The 14,267-nt window shown below is 35.1% G+C and overlaps 1 protein-coding gene across 5 annotated transcripts in view; it reads right to left on the bottom strand.

The window, feature by feature from the left end:
• Positions 1-914: 914 nt before the first annotated feature.
• The window catches only part of LOC129580568 (dual specificity tyrosine-phosphorylation-regulated kinase 2), a 30,136-nt gene continuing 16,783 nt past the window's right edge, over positions 915-14,267 (bottom strand). For 2 of the 5 annotated variants that reach the window (XM_055471117.1, XM_055471120.1), the window contains exons 2-9: positions 9,928-10,171; positions 7,629-7,792; positions 7,277-7,554; positions 4,620-4,758; positions 4,358-4,529; positions 3,983-4,256; positions 3,565-3,875; positions 915-2,935 (exon numbers count right to left, since the gene is read on the bottom strand). In XM_055471117.1, coding sequence (XP_055327092.1) covers positions 2,706-2,935; positions 3,565-3,875; positions 3,983-4,256; positions 4,358-4,529; positions 4,620-4,758; positions 7,277-7,554; positions 7,629-7,792; positions 9,928-10,171 — 1,812 coding nt within the window. In that variant the 3' untranslated portion in view covers positions 915-2,705. Of the gene's footprint in view, positions 2,936-3,564; positions 3,876-3,982; positions 4,257-4,357; positions 4,530-4,619; positions 4,759-7,276; positions 7,555-7,628; positions 7,793-9,927; positions 10,172-12,665; positions 13,114-14,267 lie in introns of all 5 variants that reach the window. The other 3 variants (XM_055471116.1, XM_055471118.1, XM_055471119.1) reach the window with 3 other exon arrangements.

Here is a 14,267-nt window from a genome sequence, read left to right as displayed (position 1 = left end):
TTACCATTTTTATCGCCGTCAAACTTCAACGGCTTGGATTTTTTTTTTCCTTTATTAAATTCACTCCGTTGGCTTAGCTTCGTCTTTTTTTACTGTCGCTGTTTTTATTGAAATACCATAAACCATTCGGTGAGTCTATGGATTAATATTTTATAGCTTTTCCGTTTTAAAATGCTATAAAGTGGAAAGTTTGTGATAGAAGCCAAGTGGAATAAGAAATTCGAAAACGGTGATAATTTTTTTTCATTTGATTCGACTTGAATCAACTTGATGTTAGTTTCAAAGATAACAAAAAGTCATGTTGAAAAGTCATTTCTAGCAAAATGTCATATGAATGAACGTGAACATACCTTTGTTAGCTATTTGTTGTGTTGCAAGACAAATCATATAGCGAATTGGAATCAATTCAATTTTAATGACTTAATGAAATGAGGGCGCCATCTATCGATGAGATTTTGAACATCGACTTCGATTCATATGTACATGCTACTTGTACGGTGGTTGTCTCTGTGACCGAGTTACAAGAATGGTGCAGTAAATTTTCATGAGTTATTCATGATTCAATTGTGCACTTTTGAATTGAGAACAATTTTAAAATGCATTCTCCCATTCATTGCTGTTGGAATTAATAAATGGAAACACGTTTTTTTTTTTCTCATTTCAAAGATTATTCTTTAATGCAAACATTGGATTCTGACCATTCAACAATTTTTAGTGTATCTCTGTTTTATCTTTTTATTATTTACATATACAAATCATAGGCAAATACACTTTCATATATATATATATATTTATTATATAATATAGATACCACTTTGCAATACACTTTACTGAGAGATAGTAAATCATTTGTTATGCTTCCTTTTCTGAGTACCAGTACAACAAAGAACGAGAAAACGATAAGCAAAACAAAATTTGTTATTCTATATTCTGTAATCAATTGCAATTGTCTTCATATTTTGTTCTTTCTATCTCTTTAAACTGTAATGAATGATTTGTGATATCATTTACCATAAAAACTACAAAAATCAGATCAATATCTGGAGTTGAGCACTTAGAATATATGTATCTTAATATCTAGATTTGTTTATGTCATTTTTCTTGTCTAAATTCCACTCAAAACAAAAAGAAAAGAAAAATTATGTAATAAAATGTGTGAAGCCTTCAATCTTGAAAAAAGGTACAATAAAAACTACAAGGACAATGAGCGAAGGGCAGGACAAATAAAGAAATATTGTTGAACACAAACGACTGAATACTCACGGATCAGAAACTGTTTTTTTTTCTGTTTTCCTTTTTTCTTCTTTTTCTTCTTCTTTTCTCATCATCTCTTTTATGTGTTCTCTTGTATTCGCTGATTTACAATATAGTATCACAAATATCGAGATAGTACATTTATATGACAATACAATCAAAATGTCCTAGCATTTATTGCATTGCATGCCTGAATCTAAATCAATTCATGATCGCTTTATGTTTTAGCAAGCTTTGGGTTACGTGGATACAATTGGATTTTGTTTTTGCTGTTTTTTTTTTTTCGCTTTTCCTTTTCCAATAATTAAGTCTCTTAAGTGTTAAGAAGAATTCATTCAAATCGATTACATTGGAAGTGTTTACGATTAACTTGTCGGATATATATTCAATTAAAATTGGTATAGCTTTTTAGATAGACTTTTAAGCTAATCACGTTGAATTATATTGTTATATATATGTTATCATAAAAAAAAAGAAATTAGAACAATGCAAATGTGAACGCAACTGAAAACGATAACATAAAATGCAATTCGAAATCAGTTTGGTTTGTATGGTCCGATTTTTTTTTCGGCAGTACGCACAATATTCACGCCAATTTTCTTTTATACATATCAATGAAGAGAATATCTGCAAATATATAAAATAATGTTGGTTTGATGATATTGATTTGAGTAGGCGAATTTTGGTTTTCTTTTTTTTTTTTTTAAACAGACACACAGATGACAACGCATTGCCTCAACAACGAACGACTTTGACTAGTAAATGACGTTGATTGTGTCAAATTCTTTTTGCCAATTAATTTTGTTTGATGAGCGTGAGTGTGAGTGATTTAGTTTAAGCGATTACAACATCCATACAAATATATATATAATGTCTTGTTTTTTTTTGGCAAACTTCTGTGTTACGAGATTACAATTAGTCTAGAAATTAATTTCACTTGTTGTTGCTGTTGTTGTCTTTTTCTTGTCACTCCCACAGTCCAACCAATCAACAAGAAGTTTTACAAACTAAACGCTAAACTTTTGAATTTTTCATTAGTATGCCACATGGAAAAAGCGAAATGATACGTTAAATGTTGAATGAAGCTGGTGTGATGTGAGTGTAGGAAATTAATAGAGTTTACTTTTCCCATTCGAATGCCATTGATCCAAATCGGACAAGCTTCAAACAATAAGAGATATCATGATAATGATGATGTTTGTTGGATTGAATGCGATGCGATGCGATGAAGAGATATTTGGTTTCCCTTGGACATTTTGAACTTAAGTGACATCTAAATGATAATGGTTGTTTGCTCAGCGAGCTCGTGTTCCCGGCTCATCATTCCGTTTTCGCCATCTAATACTATATTTTATCGTTATCGTTATCGTTATTGGTTGTTGTCGGGTTTGGGTATCATTGTTGGTGGAGCGCGTGCAAATTTGCTTTCGGTGTAATTATGTTCAATCATGTCAAGCTCGTCCAAACATCGATGCAACATCACCCGTTGACTGAGAATGCATAACACTCATGCCACTCGAATCGTTATTGGCAAACTTTAAATTACTTGCGGTCGATAGTTTTCTAGCTGCATACAAACGATGCAATGAGTATGGCTGAATGTCATGCTGTGAACTGCTTACAGCTGCTTGTGCCACTGCATTAGCTACGCTATCAATGTCCGTTGTTGAAGCTGTTAAACCTTTATTTTTGCAATGAACAAACGGATGATTTTCCAATGATTAAACAAAATGATGATTTTTTTAATGGATTCAGATTATTATTTTTCACTCATACGCTCGCTCGCACATTTCTTTATCTACGAAATTGCACCATTTTATCAACTAAATGCGTGCATGATTGCAAACACTTTAGCGGATTTCAACCTTCTACTCTCTCTAAGTATTAATTCTTTCATTTGCTTTTCCCCTTTGTTGGTTTTACAAATGACAATTGAAAGTTTAACGCCTGCTACGTATGACCCTTGATAATGGCTACGTATGTATGATGTAGCCGAATGATAGCAAAATAGATAAAGAAATGTGCTTTAAAGATTAGAGCTGGCGAGTTTCATGTATATTAGATTGAGTTATAATAGAATTCAGAGTCAATGATTGAAGCGTGTGATGCGGGGATGCGCATGTGAAATAATGAAATAATGTTAAAGTTATAAACGGAATTGTGTGATTAATTGATTGCATTTCATTAGTTCACGATAACAATTATTAAGTAGTTTGTTGATCGAAACAACAGTTTGGCTGCTGGTTGCACGCGTGCTGCTCATTGATTCAAAATTGGGCACAACATTAAATGGTCCGTTTGATTAATTACCTTTGGTTCTGTCCTTATACAATTTATAATTAGATTTCACTTCGGGCAAAATGATCTGTTGTGTCTGATGCAATTGTCGTGAGGTGACAATCGATGGCGGCGTGAAGTACTTTTGCGTTTTCAATGAGACCGGCAATGACTGTATCTGTGATGATTGCTGTTGTGACTGTTGCGAACCATTATCGTTGCACTCTCTGTGTATCTTGGACTCTTTGTCCGCCTTATTATGATTGTAGGACGAATTTGAGCTTGGCTGAAGCCATTCGTGGTAAACTGCTTCTTCTGGTGTCATTCGTTTCTTGGGATCCCATCTATACAGCAGCAGTAACAACAAGAAAAAGTTGAAGTTGAAAAAAAAGGGAAGAAACAGTTTATTATTCGAAATGATTTCCCTTCAAGAAATTGCATTTCTACTTACTCTAAGCATTTGCTGACAAAGTCAACAAAGAGTGGGTCGTTGCAGCGCAACACTTGAGCCAATGGCTTAGTGCCAGGTTTTCGCTTGCGATTTTTCGAATTGGTAATGCAACGCGGATTACCACGTGAATCGAAAAATAGACGTCGACGAGATGCTTGATTCAATACATCCTCCGGCGGTACATTCAACACTTCCATTATGCAAGCCAGCTGCTCAACTTCATTTTCGCCCGGAAAAATCGGGTATCCAGTATATAGCTCAGCTAAAATACAACCTACAAGAAATGAAAAGATGAAAAAATGAATCAGGCCATTGAAAATGATTGCAATGAATGCTGCTGCACGAATGCACCGTAATGGATTTTAAATAGCATACCCAGACTCCACATGTCAATCGGTGTACCGTAGGACAAACCCAAAATTACTTCAGGCGATCGATAAAATCTCGATTGGATATACGTGTAGACTTTTCGATGCGAATAACATGAGCTGCCGAAGTCAATTACCTTAATCGAACTACTGCCGCGCTGCTTAAGCAACACATTCTCCTGCCGAAATGAGAAAAGATCGAGAGCATGAAATAAGTATATTCAGCCATTGCCATCGGAACATAAACACATTTCGACTCTTATACGTACCGGCTTCAAATCACAATGAATTATATTCTCCTGATAGAGTAAACGTAGGCATTTGATAATTGAATTACAAAAGCGACGAATAAGACTCAAACTAAATCCCTGGTAGTTGTTCTTTTTGATTAACTCGTACAGATTGTAGCTGAAACGAAACGAAACAAAAACTTCATTGAATATTCTATTCTTGAACGAATTTCATGCGCTATTTTTAGTCTTGAATCGACTACATACAGTCGATTTGTTAGTATAATTGTAGCGAGAACGGTCTTTAATTGTCCAAAATACTTAAACTGTAATTTGTTGATTAATTTCAAATTCAGCATGCACTTTTGATGGTTGCCAGTGCTCCCAACAATGACAGAAATTATTTTTCAATTTTAAATGTGTTGTCGAGATGTTCGATAGACATGCACCTGTAGCATTGAACATTGCATGTCAAAATCAAACATTTAATGCGGTTTGTTCTGTGTAGAAACTAACTAGCGTTTGGCTTGAGGCTTTTGAAATATTTAGGAACATATTTGGAATCAATCATTCAACAATGAAAACCACAGAGAAAGCTCCCGTCAGAAGGACAAAACGAACAGAAAAATCGTGTTGACAAGAGAAGAAAAATAAATTCTGATTCGTTTACTGAAAATGGTCATACGATCACTTGAAATTTTTCTGTTCGTTTCAAAATTGGCGTGCATATATTATTCTTTGCTAGATTTTCAAGCGTGACCTTTCAAATAAATCTCCATCGTGATGAAATTAGCACTGCACAAAGAAATGCGCAAATAAAATTAGTAGCTGGGAAACGAAAAGTTCTTCGATGTTTTTTTTTAATATTTCAAAGTTAAAACAATCGCAATAAAATTTATGAGCCTAATTTAAACTTTTATTTTCCCGAAGGTTGATCCTTCTTTTTCTCCGTATATATAGTTGTGAAACTGCGCAATTATTTATTGGCAAATGATATAAATGCAAATATGTAAAAAGTTGATCGAAGAGCATTTAAAATGGCAATTGAAGCATTCAACAAAAGAGGAATATGGAAGCAACGCAATAATAGTGGCGAAACATCCGCCAATTTCCGTACAATTTTTTTTCTTCTGATGTCGCTTCAATCGTAAAAAAATACAGGAAATTCAACGGTTCCATGTTCTTTTTTTATGTTTTTTTTTTGTGTGTGGGCCTTTTTATACTAGTTGCGAAAACTTTTCCACAATGAGTCGATTAAAATGTTGCATAGTTTAAATGCATGTCGCATGTCATCATGCACACCAAAACTACACATACACTCGTTTTCGTCCTTCTGCAGTTTGAGTATACATAATAATTGAGTGGGCCTTGTTGCTAAATCGAATCATGCTATTTCCATTAAAATCACGAGTTGTTGTTCGACCACATCGGATATTAAGCGTATTGAAAAGTCCATATACTTGCCGCGCATAACAGCGTGAAATGATGCTAAAAATATTCACACTGATTTCGTATGAAAAAAAGCATATGGAGCGTGCTCAACATAGACATTGATTGATATGACAGAAATAGCCGACTAGCGATTCACTTGACAGCGAAAATCAAATTTTCATACATGGAAACAATAAGCTGCAGAAATTTTAAATAAAAATCAAGCTGAGATATAGAGTAGATCTTAATTTATGGCGATTTTTTTCTTCTGAAAGTAATATCAGTAGACAATAGTGCTAGATTGTTTTCACCGGAAAAAAAAATTACGAAGAAAAAAATCGTTAACTTCCCTTCAGGCCATAAACATGTCAATTTGGATGTTTTTGTTTGTTGCTTCACTTTGTTTTGAATAAGACAACAAAAAAAGAGTTGGAAAAGTTTTCGAAGCCAATTGAAGCTGCTGAAAAGTCAAATTGATAATAATAACCGCATAGTTAACCTTTTCGCCATTCGGTGTAATCACTTCTAGGCAAAATGTCGACGGACGCGTAGCGCAACAGCAAGTATCATGGTGCGCTGCACTTAAATGTATGTTCGCCGTAGAAAAAGATAATAATTACTGAAGAAGTTTTGCCATTAAACGTGCTGGTTACGCGATGGCACAGAGCAGTCAAAGTAGCAGCAACAACAGCGAACCGAAAACGAAAAATCAACGCAAACCATTCATCGCTCGTTTAGGCTTACTAATTTAATTTTATGATTTTTGTCACAACTTCAGTAGCGCTGTAAATTTGTTGCCGTCAAATTGGTAAATAAATTAACAAAGAAATTTTAAACAAAACTTTTCATACTTTATTCCCTTCGAAATGGCATACTGCAATTGCTGTTGTTCGTTTTCGTTGTTGTTGCTTCTTTGGTTTATTGGCAGAACTTTGTATGGTATTTAAAATACGTCAACTGGGTATTTTGTCGATTGCTGATAAAGTTCTCAATTTGAAATAAATAAACTAACACATTGTACGGCAAATGTTCGTGACATCCGAATCTGTTCTTTTTTTTCGATTTGATTATCATTCGTTTTTCATTGCTATTAAGCTCTGGTTTGTTATTTCACCCTCACAATGATTAAAACTTTGTTCACTACGTCATTTGAAATCCGCAGTTCAAATAGTCAATTTGATTTATTCAAGTCGTCGTATTTTTAGGATTTTATTTCATTTCATTCCATTCGTTCATTCGTTCGATCGTTCGTTCACTTCACTTACCTCATCAATTCAAAACTGATACACAAATGATTGCGGAAATAGAAATAGTCTTGCATGTGAATCACATTGTGTTCATTGTTTGGGTCCTTTTTCCTCAGTTCGTCCAAAATTCGCACTTCAACTAATGCTTGATGGTGGAAGCGCTTCTTGTTTCGGATGATTTTAATCGCTACTGGTTTATTGGTTTTGTAATCTAATGCTCTAACTACTTGGCCGAAGCTTCCTTTGCCGATCACCTCAAGTATCTCATAGCGATACGATATGTGATCGTGAATAATCTGTAAATCAACAAAGTAAATAAACAGTTAGATCGATTGCATTGACGACCGTAAATTGTAAGTCGTTAATTTACCTTATTGTAACTGCCATTGTCATCGTCATATCCGGAATTCAGTGCGGTTCCAGGTTTTGCGTTGATTTTGCATGCATCTAATCCGAGAAACCATATTTCTGGATATTTGTCAATTTCCTGGCGCTCATAGTCTGTGAGACGACTGCCATGCAGGCGAACTGCCTCTGAAAACACAAAGAAAGACAAATAACAGATACGAAAAGCAATTAGCAACAAACACTCGGCTATTAATCTAAATATATATATATGTATGTGTAGGGTATTCGTGATATTTGAGCCGTATGTTCGATGTCAAGTGCACCACAACGAAATTGTAATTCTTTTTTTTTCGGGAAAAGCGTCGTACAGCAAACGATTCGTATCCCTGCACATTATGTCGTATTCATTTTCCAGCCATTTGAATTGTGGTTTCCCTGGGCATGGTAATTGAAATCGGATGAAAATTGAATGCAATTACCATATATCAAACTATTGTTAAACACACGAACACATATTTTAGACGCTTTGACTCCCAACACCGGCTCTGTCTCGGTGCATATTCAATCCGTGGCACGTTGAATGTGAACTCATTTAATGTGCAACTCGTTGATAATAATTGCATATATAAATCACATGTTTGAGCAATTTAATGAAATTAGACAGAAAAAAGAACGACAAATGAGGAATGAGTCAGAAGTACACGAGACTTGGAAACAGAGCATTAGTCACACATGTTGAAAGTCGTGATAAACCAAATCAAAATCCAAAAAAAAAATCGAGAGAGAGAGAGAGCAAAATAAAGTACACAAAGTTTACTTGCACGTACGATAGACGTCGATTGTCGTTGTTTATTTAGCATAATTTTCATGAAAAATTTGACATTGAAAATTTGCTCAAACAAAAAACTGTTTGCTAAGTCGATTTACTTGTCAATAATCACGACAGCGTATTCTTCTCTGTTCTGTTTTTGTTGTGTTGTTATTGTTATTGTTGTTGCTGAAAGTAACGCGCAATCGAAAAATTGTAAACAGTCGCACGAGAAATAAGTAAATAAAGTGAAGCAACGTGAAGTTTAGTTGAAATCGCATTTAATGTACTGTAGAATAAATCACATCAGCGAGACATGTGTCTAATGGGATGATCAAACTGCGTGGAGGCTTTCGAATATCAACGTTTAAACACTTGATCGCGTTAGTTGTATTTTTAGATCCGTTTTTGTCGTACATTTGTTCAGAATTTTCATCGCATTCACATGGCACCAGCCACATTCCCATTGAAAATTCACGAACTTTCATCCATTTTTGTTCATCCATAGTTGAATTCAAGTCGAAAAAATGCACACCAGCTGGAATGAATTCATCAAACACAAAATGATGTGTGTTGTTGATGTTTCGTGATTGCGAGAACAAAAATAGCTCTAAACATTGTTGCTGTTCAGCGTATCCGACTATATTACATTTGTCGATTTGCCCATCATCCATCCATGGCACACAACACACAGAGCTTCTAAAGCAAACAAAGTGAACGATTCACCGCCAAATTGCTGCCGATGTATCGATACCAAAATACAATCTAAATCGAATCGCAGTTGGTGTAGTACGCATCATATTATTCGTTTTTGATGAATGAACATCAAGAATGAATGAAGAGTCGTTTCAATTTTCGCTCGTTACATGCATGCAATCTATATTTGTAACGACTACGGCAACTGTGTGTGTGTGTGTGTCTGTATCATGTGCTTCAATTGATTAAATGTTTGCATTTTTTTTGTGTTTCTGTGTGTTTTGAACCGCGTTTTCTGTTTGTTTATTCGTTTATTTATTTGATTTTCAGCCATTCTTTGTGCCGGAGCGTCGGCAAAATCATTGATTCCACCTTTATGTTGTGTTCAAGCTTGATTCAATAGAGCAGACAACTGGCAGTTGTTTTCCAACCATGAAATGATCAAATAGCGGCGTTTTATTTACAGTAAAGTTTAGGTAGTTGATTGTGTATGAAAGGTTTGTATTTATCAAACGAGCATATTAACACAAAAATAGGCAACGAAATGAAGTGTATCACAATTGGGATGTTGGCAGTTGCCTTTTATCCCGTGTACAATTCAGTTGAATTAACAAAACCACACACGCATATGTTTTAATCGCTTAATTCCATGCAACACGTTACATTTGCCGATGTCAGTTTTGTGGCAGTTAATAATCATACACGTGTGTATTGCTTCTTCTATGCAAAACTCCTCCGTAACGACGTTTCAGGCTATTTCGAGTACACATGTTTTTCACGGCTGTGATAAAATACGTATTAGTGGGCTACAACTTACCGGATGGCGTCATCGGTGCAAACTTTTCGCTTTCATCATGTGTCGGTGATACATTGTTGTTACTGCTGCTGCTCTGAGGCGACGACAGTGCCGACACAGCATTGCCATGTGAATCGATTGTCCGAATGGAGCTTACTGTTGTGGCATTGGCACGTGAGGCACCGCAAAAATTCAAATCCAATTTGCTACCCGTCAAACGCACTTCACGCTCACGACGCGCCTCGCGGTCATTATCAAAGTGCAACTGAAAAAAAAAACAGGGAAAAATTTCCATTTAAATAAATCATGAGCAAATCAATTGCAATTGCAACTTTTAAAACTAAAGTTTTAAAAACTACAACAACGAAAAAAGAAATACGCCTTTTATTTGCGTTATCTGTGTTGAGGCTTCCAAAACACTTGAATCTTTCTTTCTCTCGATGAGACTAAATTTAGACCTCACTTGCGCTTTCAAATGCGAACTATTTTTGGAATATTGTTATCATCGTAATCGGATTCATTATCTACAACATCATCATCATCATCATTCAAGCAATTTTATGTAAATAAATTCATATCAATTGAATTGTAATTTATAGCTATTGTGTTTATTTACATCCATTTATGCTTTTAAGTGGATTTATTTTGATTTCTTGATTACATACATATATATTGCACGGCAAAGACGGCTTTCGTGAAGCATAATAATGTGAACGCATTGGAAATCGTTGAATTGTTGCAAGTGAAAAAAGAGAGCTACAATAAAACAAAGCCAAACAAAAACCAACAAACAAACATTCGCGTCGAATCAACCGGCGATAAACTGAAAATCATGCGTGGAACGCATTACCGGGCCGAGACACGAGATTTTTTTTTTTTACATTTGTTGCTTTCGCAAGACATTGCGTGCCTAATGCACGTACCATTATTAAGTATGTCCTTGCTAAATATGTGTGGAAATACCAAACAGGTATAGTTCAGATTGTTGGTGTTTGATTTTCCACATACGGAACAGAACACACATACGAGAACTCCCCTTATTCAATAACCATAATGAATACGTCTATGCCATATTTACGTTCGATCAGTCGTTTTCACCACTATCCATAAATTACATTAGTTCAATATTTAACATTTAGAAATTATTTCCCATTTTTGTCGCGTTTCGAGAGTTCGTTCTACACGTTTCATTTGCGACGTTCGCATTTGCGTAAACATTTGGATAATGATAAATTCGTGATATACATATTTGGACGCAAGAAGACATATGTTTATTTATACGTATGCTTGAGATTGTGACGTAAATGCCGGTTTGAACAGCACGCAGTCTTCTAATTTTAACATGAAACTATTTATAAGCTTTTGGCCCCGAAAAAAGCGCTTCTTTTTCGTTCTTTCTTTATTGTCCTGATTTGTGGCAATATGTGACCCTGCATGACGCGCACCATAATGCGAACCTAGTGCCTAGTTAAACTTTTATGCCGGAACTCTGTAGTCATAAACGCATAAAATTGACTTTGGCGTTAAAACCATAGCTTCAACGTACTTATTAAGTGTTTTATTTATCGATTTGCACGTGGTCTTTTGGTGTATAATTTCCTTGCGGAAAACTCGGTCAAATTGAAACCGGTTGCTTTTGACGCAATTTTACTTGCAGACTAAATAAACGCCTTTTCCACTGTGTTTTCACTTTCAAAATTGTATTCGTTTCCTGTGAACCGTGTGATGTGCGTCTCAAACACGTCAACATTTAATCGGGTCGCCATGCGGAAAAAGCAAACTCATCTTGAAATACATCATTAGTTAGGTGAATCCTAATTGGAAGTTGTGAAAGGTCGTAAATGAACAGTGTACAAATGACTTTACAATGTCGCCGTGACAACCCATAAATTGATTTCTATTAAGTACAATTTCCTTTTAGATGCTATTTCTATTCGGGGGCCCCATTCTGCACTGTAACAGAAACCAAGCGCAAAACGGCGAATCACATGAAATTGTCGCATGCTTTGCCAGAAAGCATGATACACATGTGATTTTATCAAGATAAATCGCGACATATGTAATTGGTGAATGACAAACAATAAAACATTTACTTCCACGTTCCTTACATGCCCTGTGAACACGGTATCGCGCGCTTGCGACGCGATTCGCTTGTTTGCTTAGTTGGTTGGTTTGTTCTGTTTTGTTTCGCTTTGTTTGGATTATTCAAATCAATTCGAACGAACGCTTACAATGCGAACTATATTGGAATCGCGCACATTTCCCTTTCCGTTTTCCTAAAACATCGGCAACATGGAAAAACATGCTGAGCTTGTCAAATATGGCAATCGCATGACAAATCATTCCAAAACATATTTACGTTCATTCGTCTTCTGCATGACATGCTTACGACTTTTTATGTCAGAAATTACACATATTTTGTGGAGTACTTGTTTTTATTGAGCTACAGAATAGGTAATGTGAGTTTGGTTAGAAGAGGGTGGAAAATAATAACTGGGTTCGATGAAGTGCTACAGCACAAGGGTGTGTCAGTTCTTTCTTGAAATTCTCCTTTGATGTCTGTAGTTTTAAAGCAAAGAAGTATACTTAAAATTGAAAATCAGCTGATGTTAACCGAAATAAATACAAAGCATCTTAAATTATTATCCTCCCGTAAAACTATGTCAAGAACAAAATTTCAAGGGCAAATTTCCAATTTGCAGATGAAACGGCTACAAAAACAAAATACATTTGATATATGTGACGAATTTGATACTTACAACTTCACGATCGTACATTTTTCCCAACATTTACATTGACTGTTTATATATTTCGGTATCAATTCGAAGAAATGAAGCTGCTTCGTTTGTTGAAAACACAACAAAAAATCGAATTCCGCGAACAATTCTATTTTTATTAAGCGATTGTAAAACGCTTGATCTATTTTCAATCTCTATTTATAAGTTGTTTCAACCTATTTTCCTCTGTTTACTTGTTTAAGTCACTTGGATGCATCAAATATCTCGTAATCGCTTGTATATATGTTTAAACGCCAAAACATATCATTTATGATATTTGCATATGAAAAGCACTATTCTCAAACCACTGATTACGTCAACTTGGCTAATTCACTTGGTTTTTCTTCTACTGTTATTCTTTTTCTTCTTAAGTTGCAATGGTAAATATTGAGCATAAGATCAGACTAATTTGTACACTTCTGGAACTTATCTGTAAAAGTAGTAAAAGTTGTTGTTTGCAAGATGATATTTTTCAAATGTATTTCTTTCTTTTTTTTTTCGATTGTAGTCTGGTTGAAACATTTTGCATTGAAAAGTAAGCGTGTGTGAAGATTTACAAAATTAAAACAGACGATTTATGTTTATTTATGAGCCTCCAATTTCGCTTTCGACAAAGTTTTTTTTGTTCACGATGGTGATGGTCGCTTTCAATTTACGAAAAACGGAGTATAATGACTGCACCGTCGTCCGAGTTAATTGATAAGCGAGGAGAGACAGAGCGAAAGAGAGATAGACAGAGAAAATGTAATGTGCAAACTTTCTTCAAATGTTGTTTCCAATCAATGTCGAAGTCGAGACGAAACGCCAGTCGCCAGCCGCCATTCATCCATTCCAATTCAATTTTAAGGAGATTGTTTGCCGACGTAGACTGCACATCGACAAACAATGGGTCATTTTTCTTAATTAGCCAATGTATTCCATTTGCAAAAAAAATATATACATAATAAACGCAAAAACAACATTCTTGACGTTTGTTGCATGATAAGATGTTAGCAAATTTATGCATTCGCGCGATAACTTTGTGTTTGGAAAAGTAAACAAGCACAATTATAATAACCAACATTTTTATTTTAAACGAAATCGGAATGATAAAATCGCTCCGTGCAAATGGAAACAAACGAATATTTATTATACAATATCATTTATTTGAGGGGTTCGGCCGATTTACCACACACATATATACACTCGCTCCATTCGAAATTCCACTTTATTGTATATTCTATTTTCTTCTCTTGATTCTGCGAATTACTTAATGCATTTTTTTTGTGTGAACCGAAAAAAAGCAGCGCACATAAAAGAAAATATTAATATCAGCTCGTTGGAATATGAATTACTAACATTTTACATAACCTCTCGTATATCAGACTGTCGACAACGTTGAGTCGATAGCATTTTCTGTCGTACTATCCAAATGGGAAAGTAAATATACAAAGAGAACGCGGCTCTATGATGCAGCTTATATACATATGTAGAGAAACAAAACGTAGCTGATTAACTGTACAATGTTCAAATGCCATGGCAGAAGTGAAATGAGTTCTCTTTCTCTCACAAAGCGAATAAGAAAGAAAAACCCATTTTATGCGA

Source organism: Sitodiplosis mosellana, unplaced genomic scaffold (genome assembly GCF_009176505.1).
Source record: "Sitodiplosis mosellana isolate CC-2019 unplaced genomic scaffold, AAFC_SMos_1.0 Smas_scaffold_1, whole genome shotgun sequence".
Taxonomy (NCBI): Eukaryota; Metazoa; Arthropoda; class Insecta; order Diptera; family Cecidomyiidae; genus Sitodiplosis; species Sitodiplosis mosellana.
Note: the sequence above shows the minus strand (reverse complement) of the source record. Positions and strands in the feature narration are given on the sequence as shown.